At 36.6% G+C, this 16792-nt stretch overlaps 1 protein-coding gene across 1 annotated transcript in view; it reads left to right on the plus strand.

Annotated features, from left to right (window-relative positions):
• Positions 1-8214: 8214 nt before the first annotated feature.
• LOC145983734 (uncharacterized) overlaps positions 8215-16792 on the plus strand; it is a 59792-nt gene continuing 51214 nt past the window's right edge. The window contains exons 1-2 of the mRNA XM_083116784.1: positions 8215-8348; positions 10442-11434. Coding sequence (XP_082972910.1) covers positions 8215-8348; positions 10442-11434 — 1127 coding nt within the window. The remainder of the gene's footprint in view (positions 8349-10441; positions 11435-16792) is intronic.

The following is a 16792-nucleotide window of genomic DNA, read 5'->3' on the forward strand; positions in this document are numbered from 1 at the left end:
AAACTGCCAAGACTCCAACAAGACGCTTTGCCGGAAACAAGTTTGCGTGCTGGCCTTGTCTGCTATTGCCCTCCCCCACTTTCTTATCTATACAGGAGCAATGAAGAGTTTCCAACTCGCTTCTGAGTTGGTAGGAAAACGGAAGTACATTTCATTTGATCCCGTCTGTACATCCGAAATGGTAATCTGGCGGTTAAGAAAGCAACGATGAGTATGAGCGACGAAATGGTGAAACTGATGAAGGGACAATCACAAAGAACACTCCTGCACAGGTCGGGATTCGAAACCGGAACCCCTGGCGTCGAAGCGTGCTGTGCCACTCTACCACGTAATATTTTTTATGTACTCATTTTTAGCTACTTCCTTTGTTCCTTATTTTATTAAGTGTATCCGAATATTAATGTTGCTGCTATGTAAAGTCCAACGTTCATAATTTAATATCTGACTAAATTGTATTTTTTCAAAATTGTTCCACTTTGTATCACACATCTACGATACCGAAGATATTTTTTTAAAAAAAATTCTAACGTTCCTTCATTTAAAATGTGTCTGACATGCCTTAAAATGAAAACGTCTTATCTGGCCAAATATTCGAGAGTCTACCTATTTAGCGAAGCGTTTTTCTGTTGTTTGCGACGTGAACAACGTAACGTCTCGAAGGTAGTGAAGTATAAAGACATTTGTAGACATGTGAGCACTTTTGTTATCATATTCACTGATTGTAAATGTCAAATGATGAGGAATTGCAGAATTACGCCTGTTTATTTGATGGAATTCTAAGTGAAAAAGAAGAGAGGAAATGGAGATATTAATACTAACATTTATTGAACGTTTTATCCTGGATGCGAACCCGGCTTCTTAAAGGTAAGTGATCTCACTTTGTATTTGTTGAATATGTATTTAGTGTACACATTTGTGCCTAATAAAGAAGTCCAAGAAAAATGTATTTTTTAGCTAATACGTTTTAGAATTATTATTTTTTTAAGTATTTGTAGGTGTGTTTTACAACAAAAGAGCATTTCGGTATCAAAGCAGAGGGACACAAGAAAGAAAATGCAAGGGCATTAAATGAAAACTCCTTAACTTCATTAGGGGTAACATCTGAAATAAATAAATCAATAAATAAATCTAAGCGTACATATGGTGAGACATGAATCCATAGGGACAAAAGTATATTTTTGGTGAAATGGATTAGAATCACTGCGTGCACCCTAGAAAGTTTGATAAAACACCTCAAGTGTTTTTCTTAAGAGAAGTGTAATACTACCAAATAGGACCTCTGGCAAGAAATCGCTAATAGGCGGTGTGTGCCAAACAAAGAAGACGACGACAACCTATCTCCAGTTCTCAAGGGCATTTAGTGGAATGAGTGATTATAAAGTTTTATTTTGGATTTGTTCAGTAATATGGTGCAGGCGATAATCGTTCAGGTGTGTATATGTATATGATTAATTGAATTAGGTTATTTTACTTGCCTTTTTGTCATTTTAGTATATATATATACTAAAGCAAGATATATATATATATATATATATATATATATATATATATATATATATATATATATATATATCTTGCTTTAACCCACGGAAATAACTATTTCTGCTTCTGCATTTTTCAGCAGTGTACAAATACGCCACAAGCTGCTTCTACATGGAGCCAATCAGATTCGCAGTGTTCGATTTAAGGGAGGGGTAGGAGGTTAGAACTACATTTTACAGCGGAGGTAGATGAAGAAATTGGGATCCTTAAAACTAGCGTGAATGGGAATCTCGGTCTTTTACGATTGGTTACAATGGAAGGAGAAGGTTCTTCGCTATCCAAGGGAAGAAAGAGAAAAAATCCCGTTCGCATGTTTTTCTCCTTTGATGACATACGACGAGAATCTCACTGTCTTATTCCGGGCTGCGGAAAGAAAGTTGCGGTAAGTGCAATCTTCGGGCAGGTTGAAATGTTTCAGTTCTCGCCGTAAATTCCGTTATTTAGGATTTCAGGATGGGACTTATCTTAACTTGTCGAATCTCATAGCCGTCCTAGACCGAAGCCACCTTGATCGTGTTATTACTATTTAAACATCATAAGTGTTTTCTATCTTATAAGTTACATTCTTCCTCTCAATTGTTCTTCCAGTGAGGGTCAACGTAGAGAACGTGGTCTCGAAAAAGGAAACTGAAAACAGCTCGTCTAAATGTCGGAGAGCCTTAGTTTAGAGTGCAATGGGGTTATACGTCGTATAGAGCGACCACAAGGGGAAAAAAAACGCCGAAAAGTGTACGCACAGATTTTCCTTCTTCCATTCAGCTCTGGCTATAAGAAAGCATGCTTTACTGTGCCCCTCTCCTCCACGCGAGAGTACGGTGCACGCGAGCCGCGAGTCTGCTCAGGTTTATATCCTTGTGGTCCCACAGTAGTTTCTGTTCATTTCTGCAGGAATTCAATCTTATCATAAAAAACTAACTAAACTTTTTGCTCTGATTGTCGTGGATTAAAAAAATGTTAGGATGCAGGCGAAAGGAAATGGAAAATAATTAACGTTTGTAAATTACACGTAGGATTGTGCACGAGTGCACTCTTGCTCACACATCACATTCTGCTATGAGCCAGCGTATTTAAAGGTGCTTGAAGACTATGGGCAGATCTTTTCATGTCTGCAGGTTTGCCTTGGGAAAATTCAAATGCCTAGTTTCAATACATTAATTAATTTAACTTTATTTGGGATTCTATGAAATTATTTGCATGGAGGTGCATATAGAAACGTTCATTTCATCATGTTAACGTTTGAAAGCAACTGATATAGTCGGACCGTGGGCAATAGTTGCTTCGGCATTTCAAAACTCGGCTGCATATGCATGTGTGGGGGGTAGAGGAGTATTTTATTTCCTATTTCGGCAATTTTACGTAGCTTTCCTACCTCTTCAGTTATTTACTATGTTGAGGTTGAATAGATATTGGGACAAACTCAATGGTACGTCCATACCTTAGCCAGGGTTTCAAATAGCAGCTTAGCTGATCAGTCACGGAGCAGGCAACGACTTTAGTCTTTACGGTGTTCTTCAAGCAGCAATTTTAGTATGGTGTCTTGATACTAATTTTTTCATGGCCATTATTTTGTTGGCCGTGACGATATAAGTTGTTATTGAACATGGTATCTAAAACTCAAAGTTTGCTGATTTACGTGAATGCTGAACTCTTACTCCAAATTGAAATGAATGCAATACTCCTTGACTACTAAAAAGTGATAGCGATACTTGAAGTGAAGGTCGGCTTCCCCGATGTCGCAGTGGTAGCGTCGTCGCCTTGTATTCCAGGGGTCCCGGGTTCGATACCCGGTGGAGGCACACAGTGGTTCGGATCCAATTTTATAAACTGTATGTTCAGTTCCGATTAGCCTTACTGTGCATAAAGTCTGACTCTTAAACGTGACTCAGTCTTACAGATAAGAATTAGAAGTGGAAAAATGTCGATTTACTTCAAATACCCTTCAGAGGATTTTTTTTTTAACAAAACTGAAAACCGCATTTTTGTAGTTACGTTCGTCTGATTCCCGTAGGACGATAGGTGAAATACGTTTCCCGAGAAATATTTGAAAGGAGTTGTGTTAAGATGTCAAGCATGTAGCCCACAGCCATGCTGTATGATGAAAGCATAGAGGATAAGCCCCACACTTAATCTAGGTTCACAACAAAGATAGCGACTGAGAGGCCTAGCGTAATGAAAGGCAAGGAAAACTGTTAATCATTGGAAGAGACAATGAGTTTCATGTTTAGATCATTCTATCATATGTATAATTAATGAAATTGCTTATAAAAATAAAAAATGGTACAAAATGCTTCAAAGTAATTGAAAATATAGTCTCCAGGAAAAACCGAGAAAAGGAATACGCCCATTCAAACTGCAAACCTCGATTTGCATACTATATAGAAGGAATTTCCACCACATACTTGAAATTAGTTTGAGAAAATCTAAAATACGAGGAATCCCTATTCTCGTGTTGCTATTTCCTGTCAAATAAGAGGCTGTTGCGGTCTACTTCCGCGCTATACATTGAAGAAACAACGCTTTATACTCCGAAGTAGATACCAATGGTTCATGGACGCCCGCATTTTTTTTCAGGGAAGGGCAAGCAAGGTAGTTTTTTCCAGGGGGGGAAACAAGGTGCATGTCCTACACCATAAGTGTTGTCTTTTAAAAAAAAACATTACTTTAATTTGAAGTTATGTTCATGCAATAATTAACATATATTATTGTAGCTGAAATGACATTATATGTGTGATATATATATATATAAAATTTTTGGTTGACTTTCATTTTCCAGGGGGGTCGTCCACCCCTTGCCCCTCTTTCGGACGTCCTTGCAAAGGTTCTATTTTTATTTCGCGTCTACCACTGTTAATCGCGATGATAAAGGATGCGATAGATGATGGAAGTGGTATAAAGACAATATCTTCTAGTCCAGGTTCTAATCAGACTTTAGACTTCGCATTGTATTACGCTAATTAATTTGCCACGGGATCGGCTACTTTGTGTTTGTCTGCTCATCAAATGATTAATTAGTTATTCAAACTCTATAGGTAGCAAAGCGATATAAAATAACGAAACTGAAAAAATCCACTTGACGTCTTGTAGTACTATCATCAACCTACAATTTCATGCTCACAAATCCACACAGGAAACTTCTTGTGGCATTAGTTTTGCGGAATGGCCTTGGGAAATAAAGATCGCCCATTTCCTTGTTCAGCTCTAGACAATTCAGGTGCCTTATCGAAGCTGCTCTTGAGCACGCAGGGTTTCTAACCTACTTCGCCGTAATTCAGTTGTTGTATCTTGATCAATATGCTGCATTGAACATTCCACTCAGAAATCCCATCCTATTCAACAGGGCGAGCTCACTACCATTCACGATTTTCGTCTGTATAAAGTGTGAAAAAGAAGAAATTTTCAGAAAACTCGTGTCGAATGTATTTCATTCTTTGATGTTTGTGTACAATTTGTAATACTATTAGTAATTGTAATACAGCGCGTCATTTTACTAGATATTCAACTAGTCTCTGTAGAAATAAGACAAAAAAGGAAGGAGGCTACTTAATGAAAAGGTGCAAACTGCTAATTTATAAATCTAAAGTCACGAAAAGAGTTCAGTCAAGGTCACGCCGCTCACCTAGTCTTGCCAGTAAGTAGACACATCCATATTTCGTTTTTGACGAAAACACGAAATGTGAAATGACATGCTGTAATGTTAATTTTTCATGTTTCTGAAAGGTGAGGTGCATTTTCCTACCCTGTTTCGTAACGAAATGATCTGCAAAATAAGAAATACTCCTAAACACAAAATTAGTTTATTTACCGATGCGATACTTTCTGAAGTTTGAAATATCCTGAGTTAGGTAATTCACGGAGAAATGATTAATTCTGCTGTAAATATTTGAGAAGCATAAATTGACCCCTTTATACAGAATAGACTTAATACTCTCGTAACTACATAAATGCGTAGCGTTCCAACAGAACTGATATGCTACGAATGTACTATAAGGGATATACTTATTTTGTGTAATAAGTGCAGTTTTTTAATCAAATTTAGGATTATATTCAATTTGTCATTTTATACACCACTTTTGATCAGATTTTTCACCGCTATAACAACGAATTTTTATTTTATTTAGCGCATTTGAACCAAAAATTGTACCGAAATTTTGTATTATTTACCAAAAATATATGCCTCTTCTACCAATAAGCAACAATTTCAGCTGACGCAATCAACCGCATACGTACAGTGCGATGCACTAATATTGCTCGGCAAATTGTCCGACTATTTTCGTTATTTTTCTCGTACATCCTATGTGTTTTAAGCGATGGATTTTTATGTATACTGGTGCAGAAGTTGTCAACAGCTTGTTTTGAGTTTTCTTTTAATTCTTGAAGCTCTTATTGGGTCAAATAAAATGCACTAACATGGTGATGGACAATTTGCACGGTAATACTCATGGATCCCACTGTACAACGCGCGAAGTGTCGACTGAGCAGCTAAGATGTGTGGCAACCCTGTAGGACCAGGGGTGTGGAGGAGACAAGGGGAAGCTCAGACTTTGACTGGACTGTTTTCGTGGAGAGAGCAATCGTGGGAAATTCCTACTATCCATTAGCTAGTATATCCATATAAAATTGCGGAGGATGGTTACATACCAACATTCCAAGTAGGACCTTTATTCCATCACTTGAATTGTTTAGTAAAATTTATTATTTTAATTCGTATATGCAAAATTGGACTAAATTGATCAATTTGATGGAGTGGTAAGTTAAATTTTACATTTGGTACATACATTATATTTCGTCAGAAACCAAATGCTTTATTGATGGCGTTGCGGGCCAAAACTGAACGTATGAAAATATTTCAGATCAAATTGTGACTTTACTGGAAAGACAAAATATCAGGTTCAGGAAAGATTTCCGTGGGTTGTAGTTTATAAAACACACACCTCTGAATGGGTGTCCAATATGTCCAGGATTGAATTGCAGTAATTGGTTAATATCAAGGAAATAGCGTTTATAACAGGGCGAAGCAATTAATGACCTAAAAATAAAATTTTAAAAATATATCATTTGTTATTAATTCCTTAACAGTTGATGAGTTAATTTTTGATAAATTTAATGGATAAGTGTAAAATGTTTAAATTTACTACAACTTGTTCGGAAAATGGAGTAATACACACTGTTAGCAGCAGTGAGATTAATGCAGAATTGGCAAATACGTGAGATTTAAAATCATTTTTTTTAAAAAATAATTTTATGTTGTATTGTTACAGAAGACAAAAGTTGCAATGGCTTTTCAGAATAAAGCTGAAGTAATATGATCAATAAACACTTGACGGAGATTCTAAAATAAAAATGATTGTCTGCTAGTAAAGACGTGTACAGTACGATACACAAGTATCGTGTGGGAAATTGACAAAGATTACTTTTGTTAATTTTTTTTCTTGCATCGTGCGTGTGTTTGAGAAATAAATGCTTGTGTAGAGATTCAGTTGCTTGTCTGGCGCTTTGTTCAAATTCGCAACTCTCATTGGGTAAAACAGAACAAACGCGATGGTGGATAATTTGCTTAGTAATTAATACTTATGCATCGAAATCAGCATGGAAAAGCTCCTCTATACTCTCATTGAAAGAACTGAAAGATACTGAAAGCAGTGTGTCCTAGGTTTACTTCAGTCAGCAAGAGGACATTATCACATGACAAAATTTGAAAAATAAGGGTAAAAGATATTCAATTAATAAAATGTCAAACTCTACAAAAAATCTTCAGAAAACTACTATAAATGTTCAAAATTACCTAGAATTGACAAAAGTTACTTATCATTACTTAAGCATTACAAATTCAAAGCAAATTTGCCTGAACAAATTGGCTTTACTGAACAAAGTTTTTACGCACATTGTTCTTGCATTGGAGCAATCTTTGCATCCTTTTTTAAAATTCAAAATCAAATTACTTGTTCTATTATTATAGTAAAAAGAGCAAAAGTGTGCCCATTCATCATATCACTCATCCCCAACTTCGCAATTAGACAAAATTGGCAGAAAAGCGAAGTAAAATATACTAAATCAACTCAAATGCATATCCCAATCATTGACTTTCAATTTTTCCCAAAATCTCAAAATCCATAAGCACAACTTTCTCCCTATAACCTGTAGAGTTTATCTAGAAGTTAGGCGAGCTTATACCGCAAATTAGTCTTGTTCTGTCACTTATCACCACGCCCCCCTCTATAGTTGCCTCCAGCTCGTTGTCCTGTAAATTCTCCACACGCATTGTAGTCTAGCTTTCCCCATGTTCAAGAATTTCGACGTATTTTATATTGGGGAAGGTCCACTATGTGTAGGGTATTCTATAGTATTTTAATCAGGCGTAAAAAGTGCTGGGATTCCAATTTGTGACTAATCTCCATACATTAAGCATATTGTTATATAATGACAGTTAGTGGTCTCCATATATTTACGTATATGGGTATATTGTACGAATACACAAACTCGCACATAGATTTTACTTTGATATTAATTCTTTCAGTATGAATAAAACTATTTTCTTTATAGGGAGATCATAGTGGTAACCTAGAGAAACATATCAAGCGGAGGCATCAAGATAAGCTGTCATTTCTGCAGAAGAAGAAAATGAGAAATGCTATCTCTAGTAATCCGAAAGCCAATATTCTCCTAAATGTAAAGATGACCGCAGACATCCTCAGGCAGTCTTGCATCCGACTCATCTCGGAGCACGGACGTCCTTTTTCACTGATGAATGACCAAGCATTTCAAGATATAGTGAATCCTCTTTTGGAAGCGATGCCAGCTTCTGACAGGTGCGTATTTTCATCAATGTCGTCAGATTGTCCTTTACATGTATTCCTTAGTATGTTCACATTGTATACGAATGAAATTATTTTCATTGTTAGTAACGGACAGTCTTAATCAGTGTTCGGAAAGTTACTAGAGTCAGTTGCTTGGTTCAAAAAGTAGGTTCGGTGCAGCTACTCAATTTAAAGAATAACTTACTTTTGCAGTTACTTTCTGTTGGATATTTTATTGCGAAAAATTGAACACACCCAATGATCATTAATTACAAGAAAATAAATATTTAAGAAATTTTATTTTGGATTTTATGTCTGTGGTATGTCATCGCATTGTAATATTATGACAACAATCAAGATTAAACCAAACACTGAAGTTTTAATGAGCAACTAGAAATGACGAATTGCAACAAAGCGTGGATGTCCTAAATTCAAAATGGAACGAAGCCCAGCTTTCTTGCCTTAGTAGGAGATTCCGAAAAAAAAAGGAAACAAAAGCGTCCAGAAAAGAAATAGTTGGAAGCTAAACTACCCCTCTAAGAGAGAGGCCCTTAAATCAATTTGACGTATACAAACAAGACTAATTATTCAAATGCCAACAACTCTAAGCTGATTTTTCAAAGGATGACGCTTGGTCCGCGCATAGTCCATCGCAGCTATTTCTGGCTTTCAAGACAGAACCCACTCCTTAACTAGCTCAACTACTGTCCTCGCGTAGCTGGGCAGGACTGAAATTTTGGAGGGCTCCCACCAGGAATTTAACCCTGGACCGCTAGCGCCAAATGTTAAATCACTAATAATTTGGCTACGCGGGAGCCCATAGTTGAAACAGTGTTGCCAAATTTAACTTTTTCCCCCAACGCTACAAATTTTAAAGTTAAAAATTTGTCTTCAAGAATAGTAAAAGTAACGTCATAAAGTTACATCTATTGCAAAAATGAAACTCTGCTACGGTTACAGCTACCTTCTTTAGTTAGAATTCCTTAGAAATTCATTTCAGGTTACTTCAAATACATTGATTTTATTGATCCAGCCTCATGTAATGAAGGTAGAGAGTTCTGTATATCCTTACAATGTTTAGAAGGAATGCAATTACGTTAAGTTAGTTTTTCACATAACTGTAAAACTAGTTACTCACTGACATAATCATGAGTAATTTCAACTGCAACAGTTACTCTTTGAATAAGTAAACTAAGTATAACTGTCTGGAAAAGTAATTTTCTGAAGACTGATATGTATGAGACACATTTTTTCATCAAATGATATTTAACACACTTTTGTACACTCAAACAAAACTAATTAATATAAAGTTTTCAAATATTATGTCAAATTTTCCTCAATTTTACAAAGTTGTTACATATACAGTGCGTTCGTTTTAAACTCTTATAACACAGGTTAGGTCGGAATATGTAATATAAATACTGTATAATTGTCTGCATGCTAGACGTTACGGGACGAAAATGCCGGCATCTGTCCCATATCACGTGCTAACTCTGCGCAGAGACAAAACAAACTCACTGTACTCCATATGCCTAGAGACAGGTTATGCTAACATTCTGTAGCTTTCCAGTGCTGGATGGAACTGAGCATGCAGTACAACTTATTTAGATATCCCCTATATACTATTGTTAATATATTTTAGAAAATAAAAAAAATATAGGTGTCACATATATCCTTTTCACAGCCTTAGGTATATCTGAATGAAGCAAAAAGACCTATTGCCAAAGCCCAGTGCTGTGACCAGGGAGGGTGGTGTTATAACTTCCTCATTAGTTCAAACTTTACTAAAGAGCGTTGATTGCATCAAATAACACTGTTTATTGCATGCAAGCTGCGTTAGTTTCTAGACACACTGATAGAGGTTAACCTATTATGGTTTTAAATAACAATCTTTTTCACTTTCACCAAAAAAGTGTTCTGCTTTCTCATATTTGTAGCATTTGCCTAGTTGATGAAAGCTTGATAATATAATTAATTCATACTATTTGAAAAATATTTTTAAGAATTTTAATTCTATTTTGGGTTTGAAACAAATGTCTTGAAAATTTCAAAAATCAAGAAACAACTTATCAATTAAGGATTAAAGCAAATTTTATTCTCTGCAGGTTTATCGTGAACAAGGAAGGTGTACGGAACATGCTATTCAGTCAGGCCCAGCAGATCAGAGAAACAATACGCGGCGAAATGGAGGGAAAATTGATACATCTAAAAGTTGATTCTACTTCGAAAAATGGACGATCATTCTTTGGTGTCAACGTCCAGTTTGTTGTAAATGGGGCTCTCCAATTGCGTACTTTGTCAGTTCAAGAGTTATTTGTGTCTCAAACAGGTAGCAATTTGCGTTACGAATTGTTGAACATTCTGGATAAGTATAATGTGCCCGTGGAGAATATATATAGTTTAACTACAGACACTGGAGCAAACATGATTAAAGCCGGGAAACTTATTGGGGAAGATCAAGAAACAAAGATGTCTAATATTTCTCAAGACACTTACGAAGATGAAGATATTGAAATGGAATTGACGAGTAAAGATTATCGTCTCCAATCCGTTCGTTGCGCGTCGCATACTCTTCATTTAGTCGTGAATGATGCTCTCAATTCCATTCCTGAAGTTAAGGATATTATTGTGACATGTCAAGCAGCATGCCGTGTCTTACGATCGCCTACAGCACGGCGTCAATTGAATGCAGAATCACTGCCGGTACCATCCCTTGATGTCCCGACAAGATGGAACAGCACAAATGATATGCTCCAGTCACTTTTTACACTTAAAAAGTTCATAGGGGATTACTATCAAGAGCAAGTTAAAATAAAGCAAGAAGACTGGATATATATTGAGGCTATTTTGACGTCACTGGAACCAGCCAAAGTAGCCACAAAGAGGCTGCAAGAAGAACAGCTTCTACTTGGCGACTTCTACGGGATATGGCTGGAGTGTCGCCTTAAAACATCAACAATCAACACAGACCTTGCACGCCACATAGTAGAGGGCATGGACAAACGAGAAAAACAAGCATTATATGTCAATAACGAAGAGAGACTTCCATCATTATTTGAGTATCCAGGATTTCTTGCTTCTATTTACATGGATCCCAGGTACTTTTCTGTTTTAAGTGAAGAAAACATCCATGTGGCGAAGGTGTATCTCCAGAAGTTGTGGTTAAGACTTGAACACATGAAATCCTTATCAGTGTGTGGAGAGGTAAAGAAACAAGAAGATTCCAGCACTGAAGATGATGACAGTGACCATGTCACAAACTACTTAAAGAAACAAGATTTATTGCGGCGGAATACCATATCTGCACCAAAGTTTAATATTGCGTCATTATTGGACACTTACTTTGTTTCAACTCGAAGACTGAAAAGGACTGAAAATGTTCTAAATTTCTGGGAAATTAGAAAATCAAGTTGTCCCGAATTGTACATTTTGGCTTGTATTGTTCTCTCTACTCCTGCAACACAAGTTAGTGTCGAGAGACTCTTTTCATCTCTGAAATTCATACTAAACCCACTCAGGTGTAATATGGCAACCGAAATTATTGATGACATACTTGTTATTAGAAATAATTATATTTTCATGAAAAAAAATCTAACTAAATCTTCATTAAAAAGCAATCTCAGAAATAGCAGCACAGAATTGACTACAAACATTGTAGCAAACTTTGTGGAATCCAATGATACACCACAGAAAGATCTTGTACAACATGTTGAAAATGTGGGGAATATTACTGTCTAGATTAATAATGTATATAATTACTTGATTTTTTTTGTGATCTTATAGTTCATTATACATAAGTAGCTGTAACCAAAGAAAATCTTTTCAGAGGTTCCATAAGAAGTAATTTAATTAAAAGAACAATTTTGCTCGTACTTGTTTAATGTTTCCTAGTAATTAATACATTTAGTTTTGAGTAGCTGTCTTACCTGTTCACAAAATTGCACAGATATACTGATGTTATACAAGAGTATGAAATACCGTGCGTCCATTTCGATCTGCAGCCGGGAGATCGGGAGAGGCGTGGCGGGCGGCGCTGGCGGAGATGCCGACGTTTGCGGCCTGTAATGCTCGCTTATTTCTGCGGACATGTCCAGACATTTGTATAAATGTTGCAAGGCGAGCACTAACCTGGGTTATAATTCATCATCTGTAATTCATCCAAGTTCTGCAATTATATACACAAAAAAATACGCTTTAGAAGTGACGATAAGAGTCACAGATAATAAAACATTTTAATCATAGTTTTGACCAGCAACGTCCTGCTTAAGTTTATATCCTTGAAAGAGTTTTGTGTCGATGGGGATCATTTGGAGGTTTCGAATGTGCAACACTGTATCAAGATTACGCTGCCGACGAAACCATTAAAAGTCAATGGTTTTCGTGAGCTTCCTCGATGGACTCGATGAAATTGGGGCAGCGTTAGAAAGTTATCCAAACAAACCTCTACGCCGTGTTTCACAGGAGATGGGAGTGTCAAAATCATCAGCACATACAGCCACTAAGCTACTAAAATTAAAACCATACTCTTATAACACAGGTTAGTGCTCGTTTTGCGATATTTGTGTGGATGTCTGCATATGTCCGTAGAAATGGGCGGGCATTTCAGGCCGCAGGTGTCGGCATCTCCGCCAGCGCCGCCCGCCGCGCTTCTCCCGATCTCTCGGCTGCGGATCGAAATGGACGCACGGTATATTTTTATTCATGTCAAATTTGTGGAATTCTGTTTAGTTTTAAATTGACACCTGAAGGAAATGACAGTGTATTTGCTTTGTTTTGAAAGATACAAAATTTCTCTAGTTTTTTAAGTAATAAGGTCTTTTTTTTCCTTGTTTTAGAATTTACCTTGGAATGATTGAGAATAATAAAGATATTCAACAAAATTTTAAAAACTGTTTCAATATATACTTTTCAGAACCTCCGTTCTATTCTTATGCTTATACAGTACGAATGCATACTTTAAATATATGTATATTTACATTTTTTTAACAAAAATTGAGCTTCGATGTTGTAGGGAGTTGAATATATGGCAAATATTGTTATTCCTTGGTTGGTGAACAAATCCTAATTTTTTTTTATTGTATTAATTCCCATGATATCTATTTCTTTGTGAGAGATTAGTGTAAATTTTTAGATTTTTTATGATAAATTTGACAGCCATTTTAGAATGTACCTCAAAATGTAACATTTAGAGCAAATTACTCAGGAACACCACTCAATAACAGACGTTACTGTTAGCCTCCTAATATGTAACCTAAAATCAATTCTTGTTTTTCAAACACGCTACTTCCTAAGGTTAAGTTTAGTTCTCTTGTTATAAAATTCTCTTAATAAAATATCAAAAAATGGCAACATCATTGTCATTATCTTGTCTAAGTAATTATTGCATGGAATCTGATAAATTATCAAAAGACGCACGCAAATGCAAATTAATGTACATTAATTACCTTGATGGACGCACGTGTCTGCCTGTGTGTGTATCCAAATCAGCATGTTACTTTCTAATGTTCTGGACAATGAGTTTTTGAAGAATGGAAACCGAATAGTCAATCACTCTACTACCAAATCATCCCGTGTAACAGCATGGAATGTAAATGGAGATGACAAATAGCATCCACATATCTTTTGAACTTGACTCATTTTGTTAGAATCAGTCGTTCCACATGTCTTATCGATACCTCAAAAATACTGAACCCACAATTGTAATATTAAAATGGGCTCCAATAACTATCAAAGTTTAATTTTTGCATGGCTGAGTTGGGGTCATGTAAATTCTTGTCCTCGCTAAAGTACAGTATGCGTACGTTGCACAAGACTATATAAAAACAAAGTAAATTTGTTACACACACATAAGTGCGCGCCCGCAATTGCATAGCTGAAAGTCTACTGAACACACACACACATCAACTTTCGAGCACTAACGATGACCATTGCCATAAGCACAATCTCTGGCGTGTGTCCAAACATGCACTTCTATGTTCACTATCTAGTAGTAGCAATTTATGGTAGAAATCAATGGTCACTAAAAGTGCATGTTACAACGTCTGCCCACACCTGGGAGTTAGGAATGGAAGACATCGCCATTATGTTATTAAGTGTCCTGTTCAAAATGTCCTTACTTTTATTTTTAAGAAATTTGCCAGAGAACGAAGCGCGATAGTTTTCAATTACATAGAAAATGATGCACCCCCTCAGAGGAGTAACCACAAATTCTTGTCTACGGGGGGAGTACTTGGATAAACTATTAATAATAGTAGTAATAATGGCACTATTATTATACGTACACAATTTATATAGCCTATATTAATACATTACATAATGAATTCATTCGCCCCACAACAAACAACAAAAAATATGCCTCTGAAATGTGTGCGCTTCTTCTCCCCCAAACAATTGTTCATACATTTAAGACTCAACTGTTTGTAATAGTCTGACGTACTTACTTCTTGTTACTTCTCCCTCTGGTAATTTACAATGCATTACAGAAAATAAATTGCTAGCGAAGCGATCAAGAAAACTTTTAGATCCAAATTTTTGCAAACTGAAAACAATATTGATTTAATATGGCGCAAAAAAATCATGGAGGCCCATGACATTCTCTTTTACATTTTTTTTTCTATTTACATCGTTCGGCGTCCAGGGCTGACTGCCGCCGTCCCCTATACATCGACCACAAGGAAAAAAACCTTGGGACGAAAAGTCCCCGCGCAGCTTTCCCTTCTTCCCTCCACCTCGGGCCATAAGGAAGCATGGTCCACTCTCCCCCTCCCCTACAAGCGGGAGTATGGTGTACAGGAGTCGTGGGTCTGCGCAGGTTGTTTTGCTCATGGTTCCACTATAGCTAAGGGTTTGAAATTGACAAGACTGTAAGAAAAGCAGATATTGCGAGCGAAACGAGCTAGACAATTTTATATAACTTTATTTACATTTGTATAAAGATATAAATCGAAAGGGGGCAATTGCCCTTCTGTGCCTCCTTGCAGATGCTCTTGACCGTCTGGAAGAAATAATGCACGAAAGACGTGAAAACTAAATCCGTCTTTAGTATCGTTTTGTCCTGCAACTCTTAGATTCTGCAACCTTTCTTTCCATAGTTCAATGTTTGCAACCTTACCCCTTAGAATTGATTTCCGTCCAAGGTTGAGGCCCAATCTCCCCCCCCCCCTGTGGTTGCGCCACTGCACCTTCTTTAGCCGTAGTTGTTTTGTGAACTTTCATTGGCTTAAAAATACTTCATTTTCTTCAAGAGCATAATATAGTTTAATAACCGGCGATAAAATTCCTCTCCCCTAAATTTCTGGATTAAAGTATAATAATATAGGGGCATGGAAATCTGAAAGGGGGGTGCGGATGGCCACCTCTCTCCTTTAGAAAACGAATGTCAGCTAAAAGTATATATTTCACACGTATAATTTGATTCCAGTCATAGTAATTTACATTAATTATTATAATGGGTATGCAGGAATGCGATAATTTCGAATTCAAGTGGTGTTTCTTGAGGGGGCAACACTATTATCGGGGTAATATGCCCCATGGAAAAATACCTCGCTTCTCCCTCCGTCGAAAATATCTGCAGACGTCCATGATTAGGGCGGGGCATTAACCCCCCCTTTGGACTTCGTGCGCACGCCTATGGCTACTCATTTCTACACTACATGGAAGGTTTATTCAATTTCGAGCCAAAAATGTAATTTTCAAATCAGGGTTTTTAAACGTCCACGAACCCATCAACTAATGGGTTCTATTGGGTTCCGCAACAATACCGGAACCTGTTCTATCACAGTGTAAATTCGGTCCAAGTTGCGTATTGTTTCATTTCAAATATGGAACTTAGACCGTCTTTAAATTGATCCGGAACGAAGGACCCTGTGCCGTATTTCAATTGATCCAGAAAAAAGGTTCCTGGAACTTATTTAAATACCTTAAACATAAAAAGGCTCTTTACGGTCCAGATCCATTTATGCTTGCTAATATTCCCTGCTGAACCTGAATTGAATTGATTTAAAATTCCTGATCCTTTAACAACCCTGGTGGAAATTCATTAATTTACAAACAACCATATTTTTAACGAAACATTAATCCCACACAATATACTGAGTTATTTTTCGCAATGTTCCAATGAATGGCAAGAGATTTGGGCTATTCCTTTTTCTTCCTTGATGTTTAATAGATTATATTTGTCACGCACCTATAACGTTACTAGCAAACATTTGTGAATTGTTCTTTCCTTGTAACGTTAACATCTACCATACTGAATTTATTTACGTTCCTTATGCAGATGGTATGTACCCAACTGCATTTTGTTCCGTTCCGCTACAGTGGTTTACATTTTGTTACATTCCTATGTAACGTTAATTAACCATATTGCCTTTCACTTCGTTCCGTTACGGAGGATTGCATTCATTACGTTCCTATGTACCGTTATTTACTACCATGTTGCATTTCGTTACGTTTTTTTG

The sequence above is a fragment of the Lepisma saccharinum genome, chromosome 2 (assembly GCF_977018435.1).
Source record: "Lepisma saccharinum chromosome 2, izLepSacc3.1, whole genome shotgun sequence".
Classification (NCBI taxonomy): domain Eukaryota; kingdom Metazoa; phylum Arthropoda; class Insecta; order Zygentoma; family Lepismatidae; genus Lepisma; species Lepisma saccharinum.